Here is a 23,300-nt window from a genome sequence, read left to right as displayed (position 1 = left end):
TATATATATATATATATATATATATATATATATATATATATATATATATTTTAGTACATACTATAATGGTTACCGTGTTTGAAAGCCTTTAAAGAGAATCCAAACCCTGTCTGCTCCAGTCAATGAGGCAACAGTGAGGTAGGGTGGCTTTTTGTCCTAGTTTGGGGGTATGGTGTGAGAGCCAGACAGTTATATTTAGAAATTGATTATTTCTTCTTCTTCTTATGCTAACAATAAGGCTTGCACTGTCTGGCCTAAATGCCTAAATGCCTTTTCATGTGCCTCTGGCTGGAATGCACATGCCTCAGTCACTGTCACACTGCGCGAGTATGACGGCTCGGCGATGGGATTACAGTATAATGGCCTCCCCCAACTCAAACCTTTCCAGGGCCGCCGTGTCGCCCCGTCCCGTTACCGTGGCAACAAAGAGCGGAAGAGCGCAGCTGAATTGGCCACTATTCCCCTATGTGTGACACCCTGATCCGGAGAGACTCAATTAAACAAATTAGAACAGCTGCGAACTATCACTACGACACATGCACACGCAGGCTGCAGAGAGAGAGGGAGAGAGGGAGGCAAAAAAAGTAGGGAGAGAGAGGTGAAGTTAAAGTGTGAGCTGAAGCTGCCCGTGACTGTGCGGCAACAGTCATTAGTCTGTAAAGCACGAATATGTCACTCGTAATGTGTTGATGGAATTAAAAATATGACTCCAGCTTTGGAGCTAGCAGTCAGCACTGCGGCTCACGTAATCCAAATGCACTGAAACGAGTACATTACATTAAGGAATGACTGCAAACTGATCTGCAACCCTCATGCAGAAGCCTAATATAGCCGTCACACAAAAACACTGTATCTCCAAAACGGCAAGTTTACAGGAGATGGAAAAAATCTTCTGCACTTTCAATGGAAGTAAATGTGAAAAGATTCAATTCCAGGTCATTTTGGAGCATTTCTATTGGTCCATGTATTGTGAATCTTTGACACAGTTGACACATTATGTCTAAAAGTGAAAACTGAACAAACGGTCATATCGTACTATACATAAATCATCTTCCATCATGAAAGGTTCAACTTATGTACTGGAAGTTAGTGTGCTTGCTTATATAAAGTAACAGCACACGCCCCCAGCTGCTCCCGTCCCTACTCTACCTCTCCTCTCCTTCATCACCTGTGTCTGCTGCCCACATAATCACTGTCTGTTTATAGCCCCTCTAGAGTGTTTCGCTGTATGCCTTTGTTTTTCATGTGTTTTAGCCCTAGGAAGTTGCAGATATTGGTAGTGTTAACAAAAGCAGTATGATTTAATATTCATTAAATGTAATCATTTTTACATTAATGGATATTGATTTGTATAAGATGACAAGGAGATATCTTAATTGATGAAAAAACTTTCTGATCTGAATCACCTTTAACTTTTGTGCCAGCTTTTTATGTTTTTTAACATTTTATTTAATGTTTAGACTCCAATTTATTTAATGTTTAGACTAGAGATTTGCTTAATACAGTTTTTAAATGGAAATGTAATTCATTGCGTAATTAAAATGTGATCATGTAATTTTGGTTTTGGATCTACCAGATATTGTTGTTTGTGCAGCAACACTGCATAGTAGAACAGTGCACCACCAATCCTGTGTCAGCTAAATCTTCCGGCTGAACATCTGCCACCATATAGGAGTTTGCTTTGCTTTTCTAGCCAGCATACAATCAGTTCTCTCAGAGACGTTTCTTGGTCTTTCAGATCTTGCCTCGACTGAAGTTCTGGCAACCCCTAATGACTTTTCAGACAGTGGAAATTGCGAGCAGAGAACATTTTGATATGTTTTTATAGACTTAGTAAGCATCACTTTCAGGTCCTCAGCCAGCTGATTAGAGGAGTCTGTGGTTGTTGGGATTTAGGATTTATGAAATTCTATGAATTATTCCTCGGACATCTTAGGAGCTACCTACAGATTTTCGATGATATTCAAGTCAGGGGACTGGGAAGCAGTACATAGTGGATTTTTAGGTATATTTTGGATCACTGTGCTGTTGTAGAAGCCAGGCTCTTTTCAGTTTTTTCAGGCTCTTCAGTTTCTTGACTGTCACATTGGCTTCCAGAATTTGTTGATATTTAATAGATCCAACAACCCCCTTCCCCCTCAAAGCATAACTGACCCATCCCCATGTCTACCAGTTGGAAAGTTGTTCTTTTTATCTTTAGGGATTGTAAGTCAGGCTTTCTTAATTCTTAATAACTTCATCATAGAAGTAGTGTGTTCTGCAAAGAAGAGTGGGTAAAATTCTTAAAAAAGCAAGGCCAGAAAGATTCTTAGGTTACAAAATGAGATTGCATGCTGTGATATCCGCCAAAGGGGGTGTTTTTTTGCCTTCTTGTTTTTAGGTTTGTCAAATGCAAATGTAACTGTTCATTAATAGTTGCAGACGAAATAAATAAAGAAATAATTTCCTGCAGGAGTTGTGTTTACTTCTTATTACTCCAAAACCAAGAATGTATTTTGGCCATTTCTAAGCACGTTTTCACACCTGAAAGTATGGACCAAGGTCCGAGCTGAGGTTCATGTTTTTGTTACATCATATATATTTGATCCGGCTAGATTTGGTTTCACACTGCAGTTTAGCTAAAGAACTTTGCATGATACACCAACATCCCGGTTTGACCCAGGACTATCACTGCTGTTCCTTACAGTTAAACATAGCATTCGGGCAGTGGAGGCTCAGCTTAGGTTAGAGCTTCGGGCTATTGATGACAGGCTCGGCAAGCTGCCACTGATGGGCCCTTGAGCAAGGCCCTTCACCCTCTCTGCTCCTCGGGCGCCACAGCGATTGCTCTTTGTGTTACTGTGTGTGTTTGCTCACTAGTGTGTATGTTCCCGGCACCAGTGGGTTAACGGCGGAAGCCAAATTCCATCTATGTCCAACACAAATGAGGAGTATGGTTGTCTTGTCTTGTCTTGACACTGATTGGTTTGTGAAAGATGTGTGTCTGACATGTCTGGCATGTTGTCAATTCGGCTGGTAGCCTTTCCCAGAGAAAAACTAATGAACAGATTGGTTTGGTTGCTGCTATACTGCTAATACTATGCCATTACTACCAGCAACACCATCATCAAGCGCAGTCCTCGAGACTAGTCAGAATTCGCCAAATGAACACGCTCGTCATGCAACAATTATATTGTCGCCCCCCCAGATGCTAATGTGGCTCATTTGTACTTCCTTTCCTTTTTGTTTTACTTCTCTTGTTTAATGGGTGAGGATAGCCTGCCTCAACTTCCTGTAATTGGTACAAAAGTCCGAACTGTCCAAAAAAGTTATCTTACACTGCAAATAAACTGAACCATGGTTCTGTTTGAGTCTGAGAAGTCTGAGACCACCTCTTGTGGTCAAACCAAATGTTGGTCTTTTGATCTAGACTGTAATGTGAGGCATCTCGCACACCTTCTATTTCAGTTCAGAACAAACTAGAGGTGGCCTGACAAGTGTTCTTAGGGCCGATACCAATTGTCAATCTTCTTTCAACACAATCGCCTGACCGAAGATACCCATCAAGGATAGGGCTGAACACCACATTCATTTTTTACATGTTTCTAATTGGCAAGGCATCACCATGCAGGCTTTCTGTAATGTTCCTGCAGTGTTGCTCAAGATAAAAAATTATATCTTTTGCTTTGTGGAATCATCCACACTTAAAAACCGCTGTTGGACTCCGAACACCAGCTGCGAGAGCCTGTGAATTCCCCTGCAGAACTGCACTGTGGAGCTCAACATGTCATTAGCTGTGTTTGATGGTAGTGCTGATACTCACTGTACTGGGCTGAGTCATGTACTCTGAAGTGGTGGTAAAAGTCTTTACTTTGCTTTGACTCAGATATGGAAAATAACTGCCGCACACGGATTTCAACACTGGCTTTAATAGGTTTCTGCAGCCGTGACATGTGAGGTCGCCATGAAGCGGCTGAATAAGGAAGTGCGTTGTCGCACAGAGCTGCAGCAAACTGCAAAATATGGATTTTATGATATGACCAGAACAGGATTGGCTTAATGATCAGCCGATTGCAGATCATACATTTGGGCTGAAAATCGGCCCACACTGAAACATAGCTGATTGATCCTTCTATCTATAGGACCAAACAAAGTAGGTGTGAAAGCACCCTAATGCATAGTGTTAACAGAGGGTTAATTTCCAGGCACTGAAACCAACTCTACAGTCATCAGTGCTTACAGTCCCATTTGTCTTTCGTGTCTACTATGTATTATCGCCATAGTAAAAGCCATCATGCTTTTAGCTCTTAGTTCTTAGCTCTGCGCTGTAAGTGACAACAGCAAAGATTTATTTAGACAGCACAGTTCTAGACAAATCTCCAAAACCCACTGATCAAAGATAATTGCAATATTTTACCCCATTAATATTTCAAAGCAGTGTAAAGAGCAGATTACAAAAGTGCATGTATCTGCCGTCTAGTGCTTGATTTTTTTCTTATTAGTTATTTATTCTTTAATTTTTTATTTATTTGTTTATTGTTTCTTTGCTGTGAAGAAGCTGAAGTGTTTTGCTCTATCATGGCTTTGTTCAAGAGCAGGACTTTCTCCTAAACAGAGGCAACGTCCACACAGTCATTCACAGCTTATGACAAATGTTTCTTATAACCCTTCTATTATGCTGCAGCTCAAATTAACCCATAAGTGAGAATGGAAGATAAAAAAATACACTATATGGACAAAACTTAGTTATAGTAATAGTATTGAGACACTTGCTCATTCACTGTTTCTTTCAAAATCAGGGGTAAAAAGACTTCATCCTGCTAGGTTGTGACAAGAACATTAGTGAGGTCATCCCCAATTCATGCCAAAAGTACTGGTATTATTTGGGCTCAATAGGTTCACGTTTATCTGCTCCCTGCTTATCTGCTTCAATTAGCAATACAAGCTGTGTGTGCATTTGCACACCTGTTGATTGAATTGATGTTAACTTCGGGTGCAATGACTAATCAGCTTAGTCACCTAGAATCAACGACCAAATGAACCACAGATTAAAAGCCAAAGTTTAACCGGTGTGGAATACAGTTTTACTGCCACTGCTACTTTTAACTGTAATAATTACCTCAGTCTGGACGCAGAGTTGCAGTGAAAAGTGTGGATTAAACCGCTACGGAGCTATTAAGCAACACAGCCACATCTGCAGTGATATTAATCTGGTGTGTCAGTGGAGAGCAGAGTTATACTAGCGTGAGGCGTTGGAGTATCTTATGGATACAGGCTGAGCATAAAAAGGTATTTCAAGTAAGTGAACCTAGAGACGTTATAAATCAGGAGACAGTTACTGGTTGAAATATAAAAGAGAGTTCTTGTATCACTGAACATTCTGGTTACAGATAAAGTCCCGTCCATGAAACAAAACTAGCCAATCAACTTGTTGGTTATGCTGTAAATGGAGGTGAATTGCGATATTGTGGCTCCAGCCAAACAGTGTCACGAATACTAACGAAGCAGTAACACAAAATACTTTCAAACTGAAATCTAAAACTACTCTCACCATTTGTCTCCCTTTTTTCTTTTTTTGATCCAAAAAATAAGAGGAAACTAATATAGTTTTGTTTATATTCATACAGATATAAATTTATTTATACGAAATTGCTGCTACTTTGCATATTCTTGGCTTTGACAGGAAAAATATTTTTTGAGTTTTATTTATCTTTATCAGCAAGAAAGTTAAAATTCTAAACTTATTTATTGTCTTCACTGTTTATTAGCACATTCTTGCTGTCGGATAAAAACGTTTTTTACTTTTTGACATAATGAGAATCTGGCAGCTGATCTTTACTTTTTTTATTAGACCAAGAGAAATACTACAAAATGAAAAACATTTTTTTTTACTCTTAACATAAGAATAATCAATTATTTGCAGCAGTAATCGATAAATCATAAAATAGTTGTTTGTTAATTAAACTCTATATTATGTTTACGGAGAAAACTACTTTCAGATGGTTAAACATGTAAAGGGTCAATCTGACCCAGCATCATCACTGCTGTTCCTTACAGTTAAACATAATAGGAAGGTTAAATCAACAGGATCTTTGACCTGAAGGACCCCCCAAAACCCCCAAGGCCCATAGTGTCTTGGACTCATCATACTGCTTTGTATTGTTCTAAGCTTCTCAAACACACATTTACACACACACACACAGCAATGGTGTCACACTGTGTTTTGTAATTTGTTACACTAACGTTATGTGAAAGTATGTGATCTGACACTGTAGCCCAGGGCTTTTGCTTACTCTATTAGGCTCTCCCAGCGGACGCAACCAGTGTTTAATTATTTCATTAAACTGAACCCGCTGATCGCCCATGACTCATGACATATGCAGTGAAGAGTGGGCGCATTCGGGGATGCATAATAAGCTTCAGCAGCATAGAGGGACAGTAACATATTGGACTCCATACGATGTGTGGGTGAGTGTGTGTGTGTGCCTGTGGGTTAGTTTGGCAGTTGATAGATGATCAGACAATGTTCTGACGCAGAAGGTGATTACTAGTCAGCTAGCGAAGGCCCACAGAAACGTGTGGATCAATAGCTGTTAGCACAGATCTCCCATGCAGCCGCCACTGGCCACAATCCTCTATCCACGGAAGTGATGTGCTCACCAGCACTTCATACAAAGGGTTCTACATGGTACAGTGGCCATCAGGGCCTTATAGGCCTTCAGAGAATTGAAATTCTAAAGTTAAATTTAAAAATACATTTGTCTGTAACTTCTCTAAAAGTTCTGTAAACCTTTGTAAATTCAAAAATCATACTTGTATTTATATTCTGCAAAAATTACTAAAATACTAGTCTTTTTTTAATTTTGGTTAGCAACAAAAGGCCACAATTCTTGATGCTAAGCAGAAAACTGCCCAATCAGAATTTTGTTTCTTCGTAGTATCCAGGTGGATGCTAAGCTCTCCCATTGGTTAGGACTTCATAAACAGAAGTGAAGGCCTAAATGCATCACATTAAATAACAAAGCAATTAGAAACTAACAGTGGAATCAATAAATCATGCAGAACTCCACTACAATACAACATCAATCTGAGCCCAAATGATTGTGGACACCCCTTCTAATGCAAGTACTGTCAATAGAATAGGAGTCTCTGGAGCAGATAAACATGAACCTATTGGCACCATGCTTAATGCCAGGTGCGGGCTAGAGGGTGTACAGCCCCCAGCATTGAGCTGTGGAGCAGTAAAACTGTGTTCTCTGCATCCAATACTTTTGGGAGGAGCTGTAGAGATTAGGATGAGTTGTGGTAGTGATCATCCAACGCTTTCGTTGCTGAATGTAATCATATTCTCACAGCAGTGCTCCAAAATCTCTTTCCCTGGACAGTGTAGACAGTTACTCCAACAACAAAAGCAATGCCCTTGATTTCAGAAAAAAAAACAATGAATGAGCAGGCGTCCCAATACTTTTGTCCCTATAGTGTATTTAGTTTCACCACATACAAAGTAGACTCCTTTCCTTACAAGCACACTAAACGTGTGTTAAAACCAAATGTACCTATATACCATTACCGCTGTGGTATGGGTCTAATGACCTAAAACAGGCGTGTCAAACTTATGGCCCGATAAAAGTTCTAATCCAGCCAAGCAAATGTAGATCCACCCTCCCTAAACTACACTCACACTGACAAACAGGGAGCGAGTCAAACTCCACAGCAGGACAGAGAATCTCAGGGCTGAGAATTTCAGCTGGAGGTGGGTCAAACCCAGATGCAAAACCATCATCAGAATCTTCATTTATTTATTCGTCATTGATACGGAAACAGACGGCATGTTGAGCATCACAAGAACTCCCATTCGTTTTCAGCCAGTTGCCAGTCTCCTTATTTATTACACCTCTGGTCAAACTCAGAGGCAGAAGCAATCAGAATCTTAATTTCAGGGAAAGGGCTGAACTCTCAAACTGTGAACTTGAGGTGCTCATTAATCCAGCGAGATTTTTTATTATGTGTTGCAGGTTGTGTCACAGCATTTTTTTTCCTGCTGCCACACTAAGTGTTAGCTAGCACTGTGTGAATTCTGCAGAGTTAAAACACACACTTAACACTGACTCTGTTCATGAATGGGTTTATTGGTGCCTGTAATTATATTCTAAATGATATTATAGTACAGAGGCTGAATATGGAGCTCAGTCAGTCATCGGTCTGGTTGTCTTCTCAGTCAGAGAAAGTCTGTCATTTGTCAGTCACTGTTCACTGATGTCACTTTAGCCAAAATGTGCAAATGATATTTAAATCTCCATTAGCAAATGAAAGAAGTGGACACAGTGTCGGGTTTTCCAAAAGAAATCAGTGCAGCCCCTTTCGAAACTAGACAGTGTGTAATGCGGACCATTACCTCAAATGATTTTAACACCCCTGACCCGAAATATCAGAAAGGTTTTCCTGGGATTAATTCATAATTAAACAGGCATGTGATCAGTTATAGCTTTTGTCATTTTTCGGATTCAGACTTACACAGAAAAACACATTGTCTCATTTCATCAATTTAACAGTCTGGCCATAGAATTCTAGCCTTTCCTGAAGTTTCAAATAGTCTTTCCTGCAGTTTGAAAATATCATGCGTACTTTTGATGAATTATAGTGTACTAGAAAGTTGTGAACTCGACCATGCGGGGCGACCCGTGAGCATTCACATTTAGCAAGGAGGGCAAAGCTTTGGATACAAGGAAGGGTGGAGCTAATGATGTAGGTTTCAGGCTTTGGTAGCAGTGTCTTGCTCCCAAAATTCAACAAAGTGTCTTTTCAACATAGTGAATGTATCTACGGCATTTCTTAAAAGGTACTGAGTGGACAGTGCTGGAGACAATGTAGCATCCACTTTTACTCTTTATGATTGCACTCCTGTGTGGTATTTCTCAAAGCAGGATTTCAGTTCTCTGTTATCTATGGTAACTTAAGCCAAAAGTTAGACCTGCCCAGTACGTGAAGATGTATAATCTTATGTAGAGTAAAAAACATCCACTAAAACTGGTACAGTATGGTAGACTATGAGACATTATTGTTGGACAATCTTCACTTTTGGCTTAACTTGTCCAAGAACCCTGCTTTGTAAAACTGATATGTGGTTGCAGTTTGTCCTAACTTGACCGTTAGGCATTGAAATGGTCAGCAGAGGTCCACACTTGGACAAACCAGGTACATAAATGGTCAGCCATCCCCACAACATTCCTCTCTCACCTGTTTTGGAATTGATGGTGAAGAAGTTCTGTGGGTTTCCAGCCGTGATGCGGTAAGTGAGGCGGTTGGTGGAGGAAGTGATGTCAGGGTCCTGGGCTTGGATTCGGACCACAGAAACATCTTTGGGTGAGTTCTCCATGACATATGGGTGATAGACAGGGTCAGAGGTCAAGGGGGCGTTATCATTGACATCCTCCACCTGGACAAAAACTTCAATAGATGCAGAGAGTGGCACCACTCCTCGGTCTGTGGCGTAGACAGTTAGCCAGTAAGAGTTCTGTGTCTCGCAGTCCAGAACACTGGTGGTGTAGATGACTCCTAAACGAGAACAGATGAGAAGATTCAGAAAGACTGAGACTGCAGATGGGCATAAACAAGTCTCAATCACAATGATTTTCTTAAGGAAGACAATATCCAATAAAGAAGAGAAGAAACATAGCCCAGGCCTCATAGAGAAACGCAAAATCCTAATAATTAAAACAATTATTTAATATAATAAATTAAAATTTCTATGAAAAACTATAATATAATATAGCAGAATGCAATATGATACATTTGATGGGGTTTGTTCCAAATGCATATAATACCATTGATTTTCTATTGTTATTTTTCAGTAAAATAAGTTGGAAGTGAAATTCCATATATAGCACTTCAGTGCTGAGCAAAGCTTCTGCTGTTATTAGAGAAAGAAAATGCAATTTTTAATTATTAATTTTCTAAATAGGTTTTTCATACCAAATGTGTTTTGGAATGAAACTGTTCATATATTTATTCAACCGTATTTGAGTTATCTATAAGATGTCAGTTCAATTTTTAATTCAGTAATTTTGGTCCCAGTTTTTTGGATAGGGCTCTAAATGCAAATGATAAATGGTACTGAAATAATCTTCTAAACAAATAATCAGTTTTCAGAAAGAAAACAAACTAAAGTACAGTTAGGTTCACAAGTTGTTTGACAATAAGATGATTTTTTGTCAATCATTTTACCTCCTGTTGTAATTGTACACCACCTCAGTGGATTTGAAATGAAGACTTGCAGCTTGAATTAAAGGAGTTTAAAAATATAACATGAATAATTTGAATATACAGCCACATTTGTGCACAGTCCCTTTCTTAATAGGCTGGACAAAGTTTCATAATACCACAAATAAGGATTATTTTTAATAATTGGATGTAAATCCTTTGCAGCTAATGACTGAGTACCCTCCCTTGAGATGCTCCGCAAGGCCGTTGGTGTAGCTGACTTCAGCTGCTGCTTATTTTTTTGTCATTTTGCTATATTGTTGTCTTTGGTAAGTGAAAAGCATGCTCAACTAGACTGAGGTCAGGTGACTGACTCTGCTTTTTACCAACTTTCATTTGTTTTGGGTCATCATCCATCTGTACGGTGAAGCACCATCCTGATTTCCAGCATTTGACTGAATCTAAGCAGAAGGTATAGCTCTATATGCTTTGGAATTCACGCTCAGATCTTCAAAAAGTTATTATTTTATTATTACATTTTATTATTACTAAGCAAAAAAAGATCTGAGTTTTTCTACCTGGAAAGGCCATAGTGCTCATTTTGAATGTTTACATTAAAGACGGCTCCTTTTCCCACTATTCCAGAATGTCTGTTGTAACCTTGGCAAAACAGTCGAGTAAGGACATCCTTACCATCCTATCTGATTTGCAGCATTTGACAGATACTGAGTAGAAAGTCTAACTCTATACACTTTGGAAATTATGCTGCTACTTCTACCAGCAGTCATATCACCAACAAACACTAGTAGCCCGGTTCCACTGGCAGCTATACATGCCTATGCCATAACCGTGCCTCCACCATGTTTGACAGAAAATGGGGTGTTTACCAATCCATATATGGAAACAAAGGGCTGTTATTAATTGATTGTTTTTGTGATGTCACAAAAACCTCTCTCTCTCTCTCTCTCTCTCTATATATATATATATATATATATATATATAGAGAGAGAGAGAGAGAGAGATTATATATGTATATGATATATATATATATATATATATATATATATATATATATATATATATGTGGCTATAAACCATTATTTATTCTTCACATACAGTCATACATACAAACTCCCTCAAGCTGTTTGAGTAAATTATAAATAATAAAAGATGTTAAAAACAATATAGGAAACCAAACCGGCACAAATTAGCATTGTGACGTAATGCTAAAGTGTGGCAACTGGAGTCCATTCATTGTTAGCCATGTTAGATTGTCAAGCTGGACCCAAATACTGTCTTCCATTTACTTTTAACCATGTTGGCATGTCATGCTAGACCCAAATTGCTAGACCCAAAAGGTCTGCAATTCTAATTTGCTTATAAGTTTGTGAGTTACCAAATGTATGCAGTTAAAAAGAGCAGGCCTGTCTTCTACTGCTCATCACAGGACGAAGCACCTGAAATAATGAAAATGCAGTCAACGTTAAAAATGTTCTATCCAGAGTACTGTCATCTGTTTGATACAGATTTGGAGGGTTTATTATTTAGGTTTTGGCAGCTGTTACACAGGGTTTTGTAAATGAATTTTTAGGTGTGCATTTCTGTCAGTTCTGTAATCAACTGGGAAACAACAACAGAGAGTTTTTCATTCAGGTCTTCATAATTCAAGCTATCTGTTACCGCTTCTCAATCTGTTAGCACGTCAAAAGAAGAAGCTCAAACAATAAATCACACTTCTTGACATACTAATACGCTTTAGATTTTGGGGGATAGGAGTGTGTGGATTTACCGAAACACCCTCGCTGCAACAAAACCAACTAAAGCCTTGTGTTTTATTCCCAGCACTGCACTGGCCTGTCTGGAAAAAAAATGTGAAATTTCTCAGAGCACTTTCTCTGGGGAAATTTACCCAACCACCAGGCTACTGAAAACAACCTCCAGCAATGGGAAGAAAATTGCTCACTTTGCAGCTCTTTACAGCAGACCGGCGCTCTCACACTATCGCGCCATTTCCTGTAAAGCATGAAAGCTGTGAATTAAAGTCTCAGGAAAAAAAAGAAAGAAATTAAAAAATAAATAAAAGATCTCTAATAAATTATTGAATTTGGGATAATGGGCCATGCACACACACAGAAGCGTGTACATAATAAATGGGTTTTACTCGCTAGGGCCTTTGGTGTGTTTTTTCACCTCTGAAGGGGTGATACTGTGCCAGGGAGGTGACCCGCTGCTGAATGGACAAGATTTCTGAGCGGACGGCGTCCGATCCAAGCTGACGGATTGGACGTGGCGCAGCCTGTTACACCGCTAAGTTTGGAGGAGATCAGCTGGAATGGAAAGCATCTCGCCGCAGGGCTTGTGCGCCACGGCGCCACTCTCAGCGTCCGGACGACCTTCAGGTCTTCAGCGAAGAACATCTAATCGTTGCTGACCGAAGTGCTGCCTCTGCCGTTCTGTGATTAGGGCCCTTAGATGCTGCGCCACTTCACCACATGTAAATATGAGCGCTGCTGAAGTGTCGCGCTGTTGACAGAGTGACCCAGTTCAGGGCGGTGCTGTGCTGTGTTGCACCAGGCGCGGTCGATCGGACATCTGCCCCTAACCCTCACCCAACCCCCCATGCCCCCCCCCCTTTTTTTTTGCCATGGCTCGATTTGTTGGGGGATGTAAGGGCACACTATCCCCTGGTCATAAATAGAATCATCCCTCTTGGAAAACTGTCATCTCCCATTTTCATCCTCTTGGTATTAATGTGATGTAATGTAATATAATGTAACTTGGTATAATTGTGATATAATCATTATGTGATATTTATGTAAAGCAGTATTAGAGTATCATATCAAGTATTATAGCATTAATACTAGAATTACCAAGACAGGCATTGCTTTCTAATACTGTTTTTAATGTTTAAGATGCAACAGCTTTCACAAAGTAAACCTCCAGTATCTACAGATTTTTGACTTTAACCATCTTAGTGTGCATATTACTCTGACATTTTTATGAGATTAATATTACAAAGCTGAGTTTTTCTACCTAGAAAGGCCATAGTGCTGATTTTGACTGTTTACATTAAAGACAGCTCCTTTTCCCACTATTCCAGAATGTCTGTTGTAACCTTGGCAAAACAGTCGAGTAAGGACATCCTTACCATCCTATCCAGCCTGATTTGCAGCATTTGACAGAATATCAGCAGAAAGTCTAACTCTAAACACTTTGGAAATTATGCTGCTACTTCTACCAGCAGTCATATCACCAATAAAGCCCAGTTCCATTGGCAGCCATAACAGTGCCTCCACCATGTTTGACAGAGGGTATGATATGGATCCTAATGATGGTCTCCTTCACTTGCAGTGACACCTCTTTGGATCATGTACTACAGTTCCTATGAACATCGATTTGAAAATTTACCACCAGAAATTGTAACTTCTTACTTTTTGAAAATGAAAGAGTTTGCTATACTTTTTAAGCATAACGTTTGATCTCATTGATCTCATGTCTCAATTATATGCCATTAGTTTCAAATCCACATATGGAAACAAAGTCCTGTTAATAATTGATGGTTTTTGTAACCACCAAAACGAATGACAAAAAGATGTTGAAAACAACATAAAACATAATGTGACATAATGCTAAAGTGTAGCAACGAGCATCCTTTTACCCAAATATAGGCTTCCATTTACTTTTAGCCTTATTCAAGTCTGATTTCCCTTAGAGAACACCTGTCGTAAAACCTGGCCAATAGTTTCTGATTTACAGCTAAACAACATGGTCAAAATAAGCTTAATAAAGTAGTGACGGAAGGGTCTACAGCCCACATTTATGTCCCACAAGTAGGCTTTTTTTCGCAAAAGGCAAATGTCATTAGTTCCATATGACATTTTTCTGGGGTTACACACCAAAAACTTCTTCAAAAATCTTCAGACTACACAGTCTGTTTCTGTTACAGTGCCCTGACAGTCCAGACCAAGGTCTGAACCAGACCTCATGTTTGTGCTACATGGTAAACATTTGACCTGGTCAGCTTCGCTGTAACACTGCAATTTAGCCATTGCACTAAAGAACTTTCCATCATAGACCTATATCCTGTCATCATAACCTCAGTGGACTGTGTCTCTCTATACCTGACATTGACTGATTGTTAAAGGTTGTGTATCTGATGTTGGTGTGTTGTTAAATGAACAGTTGGTTTTTAATGAAATTGGCCCTTTAGAACAGGGGTGGGCATTTTCTGTCCTAAAGGGGCCCGATTGCAGCACGGTTTTGTCAAATTCCTGCTCAAGAACACTTGTAGGTCTGATGGAGCAGAGAAGTTCCCAAAATGTGCTGGACTCTGGCCCCTGTTGCCCACCCCTGCTTTAGAAGATACCACTGAACCAAAACATTATGACCACCACAGATGAAGTGAATAACAGACATGTTAGATGGTAAAGGAATCTGTATGGTTCTCAGGATCAGCAGTGCGGAATACCTGCTGACAGTGATCCGAGGAGGGACAAACCACGAACTGATGACTGCATGTGGGTAGTTTTACCAAGCTACTGTTGCTGATAACCTCAGAGATCTTTGAGATTAAATGCTCTGGTGTGCTGGAGCTGCTTTGGTATCATACTGAGCAACAACAGCACTGATGGGTATAATGGCAGTAAAGAAAGGGTTCACAATGGTTGCAGGAGGTTTTCATTTTCAGACTTATCATGTTTTTAACCTTTAGGCCACCAAAAAGAACAATAAAAGCAAGCTTGTTATGAGATAACTACATGGATAGAATTATTTTCATGTAATTCGACTGGGTAGTTATAGATATAACTATTGTATAAACCATGAATATCTGTTTAGATACTCATTTTATAATAGACTATTAAACTTAAGTTAACTTGGCAGTATCAGAAGGTTTTTAATGGGAAATTAACAAGCCATGGTCAATCTGAGGAAAGTGTGTATGCAAAAAAACTGAATGACTACAGAATTGCAAAATACAGAGTAGCCAATCAAAACAGGTCATGAATATACTGTACAGTTCAGGTACTAGACCACAGTTTTCAGTATTTAATATGTCCACCCTTTACCTTTATTACAGCTTTTGTTCTTTTCAGGAGACTCGTTTTCAGTGTTTCTACAGATATCTGTAGAGAGAATCTTCCTAAGGAATAAACTGAGGGATAAACTGATGTTGGCAAATAGTCAAGTAAAATAAATTGGGATCGTTTGGAAAATGTAGACCCATAATAAGCAAAGCTTATGTACAAGATATACAGTGTGAACAAAATATTTAAATATATGGACATTTATCTTCATTTGAACAATATAGAGAGCTGAAGTTAATATAACTAAACCAATGAAACTGCAGAAGTGTGTTTTAAATATCATTTAATATCATGAAATATCATGAAATGTAATCAATAATAATGCAGTTTTATTGTGAGGGAAGATTAAGACACCCCGCATTTATTACTACTTAAATGCTTAAAATGCCTGTTTTTATGGACACCAAGGGTTTCTTCTTTGCACAGCTCCCCAAAAAATCTAACTTGTGGAGTTGCTTTTTAATGTTAGATGCTGTACTTTGACATCATCTGTGATAAGAGCTACCTGTAGGTCTTGTGATAACATATGATATAGTTTTGTTGGAGACATCTGTACGCATCTTGTGGTCTGTGTTGAGCTTAACTTGCTAGGACGGCCTGATCTGGCCACATTGGCAGTTGATTCACTAGTTCATTGTTGGTTTTATACAGTGGAATGGCTGATTTTTAAGTGTTATGAGATCTTTTTAAAACTTTTCCCAGACTCATATGCATCTACGACCTTCTTTCTGCACTATTTGAAACTGGTCATGGTGATACCACCCACTTCAGCAATCAAGAGCAAACCAAAGTAAATGTCTAAGGTGCAAATAAGACCGGCTCATCTAACATCCTCTCTAACCATGTTCTAATCATCTGCAGCGGATGTGCTGCACCTGATTCTAACTTTAGGATTTTTAGGTTTTTCTCACAAGTAAATTGAGTTTCTATTAATCATTTTTAAAAATCTTTAGTTTTATTGGTTTAGTTATATTATCTCCATCTCTCAATATTGATCAAATGAAGATCAAACGTTCATACGTTTAACCATATCTAAAAAAGGCAAATGGGGTGTTCATGGGGTGTCTTAACTGTACAGAGTATGACCCCTTTTTAAGATACAAGATATCTGAAATCCTTTTTATGTAATTAGAAGTTGTTAAATTAATCATACCCTAAACATGGTAGCCTGAACTCTCCAATGCCCCCTTTTTACAGCCTGACCACTGCTTACAGCCTATGCCCAATATCAGACTTTGGTAGCACTCAGCCAAGAAAGCGCTGCCTGAGGGAGTCTGACTATACACAGCCACCATAAACCAAGGGAAGGGAGAAGACCACTTAGGCACACAGGTCACACAGTGTAGCAGTCCCAGACTGAAAAAAGTAAAATCTAAAAAGCTTCTGCAGAAGGTATGAAGCGCCAGAGGACATACGCAGGCCAGACGCACACAAATATCATCCAAGGATACACACAAAAGAAAGGCCGAAAAATTTCAGCAGCGACATTTGAGTCTGAGAACACAGTTTCCTAGAGATGTAACAAAGAGTGACAGGTGACGGGTCAGCTCACACCAGGGAAAAGCAGCGACTCATACGGCACCTTCCTTTCACGCCCGGGGGAACATGCCGTGCACTCTCTTTAGAGCCCTCAGTCCACACGATGTGGAGATCACAAAGGTCTCCTTCAGAGAGAGGGCTAACAATAATCATTAGGACATCAGGAACTCACTCTCATTAAAGCACCCCCTTCTTTGTGCGCTCTCAGCACTTTAGCGCTTCTGGAACTTTTGATCTTACCATAATAGTGTCATTACCGTAACTGCCTATACTCTGCAGAAGTATGCTTCACTTCCACTGAAATGCAATGACTTTAATCTGTACACGTTCTTGTAAATTCATGGCACTTAATCATTACAACTGAATAATGAGTAGCCAGATGCCTTTAAAATCTACATCACAGTAAGATATTACAGGAAAAGTTTAATAAACTGCCCGCTGCAGACTATATGACTATATGATAGTTATATGATAGTTTGGAGATTTTCTAGAGAGCTTATGCCTTAATTTATGTTATAAAATCCATTCATGGTGGAGAGGTTCATGCATGGCGCTATGAGACTAAATGGTACAGAAAGAAGCAGTATTTATCACATTTAACCATATTTAAACATTACATAGATTACTCAGAGTGGTTCTTTATCTTACTGTTACTGAGCTCTACAAAACCTGAGTACACTGATAAATCACTGTGCTGATCAGTTATTTATCTCAGTGTTACTGAACTCTACAAAGCCTGAGTAGACTGATAAATCACTGTGATGATCAGTTATTTATCTGTGTTACTGAGCTCTACAAAACCTGAGTAGACTGATAAATTACTGTGATGATCAGTTATTTATCTCAGTGTAACCGAGCTCTACTAAAGCATGAGTAGACTGATAAATTACTGTGATGATCAGTTATTTATCTTAGTGTTACTGAGCTCTACTAAAGCCTGAGTAGATTGATAAATCACTGTGCTGGTCAGTTATTTATCTCAGTATTACTGACCTCTGTTAAAGCATGAGTAGACTGATAAATCACTGTGCTGATCAGTTATTTATCTCAGTGTTACTGAACTCTACTAAAGCCTGAGTAGACTGATAAATCACTGTGCTGGTCAGTTATTTATCTCAGTGTTACTGAGCTCTACTAAAGCCTGAGTAGACTGATAAATCACTGTGCTGGTCAGTTATTTATCTCAGTGTTACTGAGCTCTACTAAAGACTGAGTAGACTGATAAATCACTGTGCTGATCAGTTATTTATCTCAGTGTTACTGAGCTCTACTAAAGCCTGAGTAAACTGATAAATCACTGTGCTGGTCAGTTATTTATCTCAGTGTTACTGAGCACTACTAAAGACTGAGTAGACTGATAAATCACTGTGCTGATCAGTTATTTATCTCAGTGTTACTAAGCTCTACTAAAGCATGGGTAGACTGATAAATCACTGTGCTGATCATTTATCTCAGTGTTACTGAGCTCTATTAAAGCCTGAGTAGACTGATAAATCACTGTGCTGGTCAGTTATTTATCTCAGTGTTACTGAGCTCTGCTAAAGCATGAGTAGACTGATAAATTACTGTGATGATCAGTTATTTATCTCAGTGTTACTGAGCTCTACTAAAGCATGAGTAGACTGATAAATCACTGTGCTGATCATTTATCTCAGTGTTACTGAGCTCTATTAAAGCCTGAGTAGACTGATAAATCACTGTGCTGATCAGTTATTTATCTCTGTGTTACTGAGCTCTACTAAAGCATGAGTAGACTGATAAATCACTGTGCTGATTAGTTATTTATCTCTGTGTTACTGAGCTCTACTAAAGCATGAGTAGACTGATAAATCACTGTGCTGATCAGTTATTTATTTCAGTGTTACTGAGCTCTACTAAAGCCTGAGTAGATTGATAAATCACTGTGCTGGTCAGTTATTTATCCCAGTGTTACTGAGCACTACTAAAGACTGAGTAGACTGATAAATCACTGTGCTGATCAGTTATTTATCTCAGTGTTACTGAGCTCTACTAAAGCCTGAGTAGACTGATAAATCACTGTGCTGGTCAGTTATTTATCTCAGTGTTACTGAGCTCTACTAAAGACTGAGTAGACTGATAAATCACTGTGCTGATCAGTTATTTATCTCAGTGTTACTGAGCTCTACTAAAGCCTGAGTAAACTGATAAATCACTGTGCTGGTCAGTTATTTATCTCAGTGTTACTGAGCACTACTAAAGACTGAGTAGACTGATAAATCACTGTGCTGATCAGTTATTTATCTCAGTGTTACTAAGCTCTACTAAAGCATGGGTAGACTGATAAATCACTGTGCTGATCATTTATCTCAGTGTTACTGAGCTCTATTAAAGCCTGAGTAGACTGATAAATCACTGTGCTGGTCAGTTATTTATCTCAGTGTTACTGAGCTCTGCTAAAGCATGAGTAGACTGATAAATTACTGTGATGATCAGTTATTTATCTCAGTGTTACTGAGCTCTACTAAAGCATGAGTAGACTGATAAATCACTGTGCTGATCATTTATCTCAGTGTTACTGAGCTCTATTAAAGCCTGAGTAGACTGATAAATCACTGTGCTGATCAGTTATTTATCTCTGTGTTACTGAGCTCTACTAAAGCATGAGTAGACTGATAAATCACTGTGCTGATTAGTTATTTATCTCTGTGTTACTGAGCTCTACTAAAGCATGAGTAGACTGATAAATCACTGTGATGATCAGTTATTTATTTCAGTGTTACTGAGCTCTACTAAAGCCTGAGTAGATTGATAAATCACTGTGCTGGTCAGTTATTTATCTCAGTGTTACTGAGCACTACTAAAGACTGAGTAGACTGATAAATCACTGTGCTGATCAGTTATTTATCTCAGTGTTACTGAGCTCTGCTAAAGCATGAGTAGACTAATAAATCACTGTGATGATCAGTTATTTATCTCAGTGTTACTGAGCTCTACTAAAGCATGAGTAGACTGATAAATCACTGTGCTGATCATTTATCTCAGTGTTACTGAGCTCTATTAAAGCCTGAGTAGACTGATAAATCACTGTGCTGATCAGTTATTTATCTCTGTGTTACTGAGCTCTACTAAAGCATGAGTAGACTGATAAATCACTGTGCTGATCAGTTATTTATCTTAGTGTTACTGCGCTTACTAAAGCATGAGTAGACTGATAAATCACTGTGCTGATTAGTTATTTATCTCTGTGTTACTGAGCTCTACTAAAGCATGAGTAGACTGATAAATCACTGTGCTGATCAGTTATTTATCTCAGTATTACTGAGCTCTGCTAAAGCATGAGTAGATTGATAAATCACTGTGCTGGTCAGCTCAGTTAAGTTCTTTTAAAGGAGGGTTAAACTGGACAGTCTACTCAGTAGTGTACATGTTTACCAAAGGAACTCATAGTTGTGTTTAACATTTAGAAGGCTTGTGACAATTGTAAGAAAACAAAAGACATAAGAACATATGTCTTTTGTGGGGTCCCCTGGTGTATTTAGCAGCAAGTGTACTAGTTTCTCCATGTGTCTTGGAGGAAGTATGTGCTAGCCTTCACCCACAGAGCTTGCTCACATTATGTGATGTGGGAGACCTAGCTGGCAGATGGCAACTGATCATGACTAAACTGGGGGTGGTGAAAATCAGGTAAAAATAAGTTAATGAGACAGGCAACAGCCATGCTCAAGGGACTGAGAGAGCAGTACACATGTAGTAATTATTCTGAACATATTATTTTTATATGAAGTACAATGAAATATGTTACTAAAAAATTCGGTGCATTACAGGATTTCTCATCACAAGTTTTTTAGAGTATTTTGCCCAACTCTGTCCTACCCTGATGAATGGGCTAGAGACCGAGTGTTCTTGATTAAATTGCTTAATTAATTTGAGGGTAGGCACATCTAATGGAGTGCATATTTACAATGTTAACCCCAAGGCTCAAGTCTTATCTAAGTCAAAAAAACAACTTGCATAGAGTTTATATATTTGTATATAGTTTATTTTTGTTTAATTTTTGATACTTGAAGGAGCCAAACAGAATGCATTTGTTCATATAGTATTTTAAACTGTTTTTAGTAAATATGTCACCTTGGTTGTGGCAAAAAATGGCCAGATGTTGTTTAACAAGCCTATTTACAACCCTCTTATTTTGCCTCAGGCTGAAACAGAAGGGCTTGTGGGAAAAAGAAAATGATAAGCTCTGCCTTTATCGGCTGGTTTACAGCACCAGCAAAAGCTTGCAGAACCCAAATATTACAGTATAGTTTTAATACTGTAACAAAAATATTGTAATTAGTCTTTCCGAAGAATGGTGCTGTCCTCTCCTATTCTGTGTCGTTGCATTTTACGGTTATATTGGCTTTGACTAGAGAGCTGGGCTGAGGTGGGTGAGTAAATATATAAGTCAAAACTGTTATAAAACATATTTGGGAGGTTTGTAATTGGCCCATGTTCCAGCCCTGTTTTGTTTATGCTGGATTTTCTTTTGAAGGAAACAGTGGTATGTCAGTTCCATATACTGAACTAGCGTTCCGTATTTTTATATGAGTATATATAAGTATTTTTGTACTTTACCACAGGTAGAAATCTAAACTGAGAGTGATCCTTTCCCTCAAATAATATTTTACAAAGGAGGCCTCTATTTTCATCGAAGTGCAGAATGTGTGTACATGATCCACCCTGATTTAGTATTTAGTATTAGTATTTTATATTGACAGTATATTAATAGTACACGTAAATACACCTTGAGAGATTGGTTACACTGTGGACAAAAAAAAAAACGAGAATGCTCACTGACCCCCCTGACCCTCAATCATCAATAGATAATCAGTGAGAGCTGTAATGGTTCATGAGGAAATCGAAAACTACACAGTAAACTGTGCAGTGTGGACAGGCTGCCTACTCTCAGAAGGCTCAAATTACATTAGCAACCTTCTTTACTCCAAACAAAAAAGGCTTTTAACTCAACAATTAATGGGGCGGGCTTTTGACAGCATTTTAATTGTACATAACTGGACATATATAGCTGACAACATCTTACAACTCGCTGGATGCTGAAACGCTCAGACATATAATGTACATGTTGCCTTTGAGTTAGAAACTGTTAACCCCTTTAAAAAACCTATGGACTGCCGTTTGGGTCAAAAGTGATATCCCAAGCTTCTATTACCAAAGAATAGCCCCTTCAGTTTGCACAGAAGTCCCTGTAGTTACTGAGTAATACGCCTTAGTGTGTAATAAGCCTTTTTGCGGTTAAGGGGTAGAACTGGCAGTAGATATCTGTTTGCTGACAGAAAGCATGTTAACTATACAAGCTGTACTCGTCTGTATTTGCAGTTTTAGAGCTCGCTCCTCGGGTTTTGTGAAACCGGCTTCAGTGCGAGAGATACAAAGCCATTTTCTTATTTTGTCACTTCAGTCTTTGCGGTTTGTTCTCACTATATAATTTGCATATTTTATAAAATCATGTTTAATTTACAACCCGAGAAATACACCATCATCAAGAATTCATGCTTTTCCCCAATTTTGAAAGTCAGGCTGAAATAATCTTACTCAGCCTTCATTTCAACACACAGCCATCAAGGGCACTTCAATCACTTGTCCCAATTGGCTTCCCCACTTGCAAGCATCACTCCTCTCAACAGCCATGCCCCCGTGAATGTTAAAGAACGCTACCGTTTTAAACATAAATCCCTTCATTTCGGCCTTCTGGTTTCAAGTCAGATCTGCACCTTTGTCAGGATGTGGTTTTTCCCCCCATTTCACATACACACACACACACATACGCACAGCAGTGCAGGACCTCCAGCTATCCACCCTGAATTATAATTAAAGTTCAATCGTCCAGAAGGAGATTGGTGCTTGTGGTAACGATTCCCTGCACCCATCACTTCACACAAACACCTCTCAAAAAAAAAAAAAAAAAAAAAAAAGAGGCAAAAGAGATGGAGAAGGATTACCGCATCTGTGTGGACGTGCCATGCTTATGGGCTTTTCATATAAAAGATTTTGATATAGAGGACTTAACCCGTCTCAGGAGTAAAAAGGGCTGGAACTCGGAGGCGAATTAGAGCCGAACCTGTTTCTTGACAGCAATCGGAGTGAGAAAGCGGTTTGATTTATTTCTCAAACTCCTGCCGAGAATACCAATGGCCGCTCAAAGCGGAGAAGCAGAGCGCAGATAAGCTCTTTATAAATCCCATCCATCTTTTTAGTTCATTGTGGCACTTGAACGGGAGGGAGTTCCTATTACTAAATCACTTTAACACGTACAGCGCCGCTATCAAACGCATCTCAAGCGGGAGTTAGGAAAAAAGAGGGAAAGGAGCCGGGAGTGCCTTTGATTCCACATCTATTGCATGAACAAAGTGCACATTTCACTCTATCAAACGGCTCCCAAATGCAGCCGGAGTGACAAGGAAGTCACAACGTGTCACTCAACGCGGCAGCTAAATGGGATGCTGGTGGGCAGATCGGTGGTGGGCGACCAAAGCCAAA

General features: G+C 39.0%; 1 protein-coding gene across 1 annotated transcript in view; it reads right to left on the bottom strand.

Annotated features, from left to right (window-relative positions):
- fat3b (FAT atypical cadherin 3b) overlaps positions 1-23,300 on the bottom strand; it is a 102,766-nt gene that overhangs the window by 72,631 nt on the left and 6,835 nt on the right. Inside the window, exon 3 of the mRNA XM_072659515.1 lies at positions 9,217-9,534. Within this exon, the coding sequence (XP_072515616.1) occupies positions 9,217-9,534 (318 nt within the window). The remainder of the gene's footprint in view (positions 1-9,216; positions 9,535-23,300) is intronic.

The sequence above is a fragment of the Salminus brasiliensis genome, chromosome 16 (genome assembly GCF_030463535.1).
Source record: "Salminus brasiliensis chromosome 16, fSalBra1.hap2, whole genome shotgun sequence".
Classification (NCBI taxonomy): domain Eukaryota; kingdom Metazoa; phylum Chordata; class Actinopteri; order Characiformes; family Bryconidae; genus Salminus; species Salminus brasiliensis.
The sequence above is the reverse complement of the archived record's forward strand: the minus strand, read 5'-3'. Positions and strand labels throughout refer to the sequence as shown.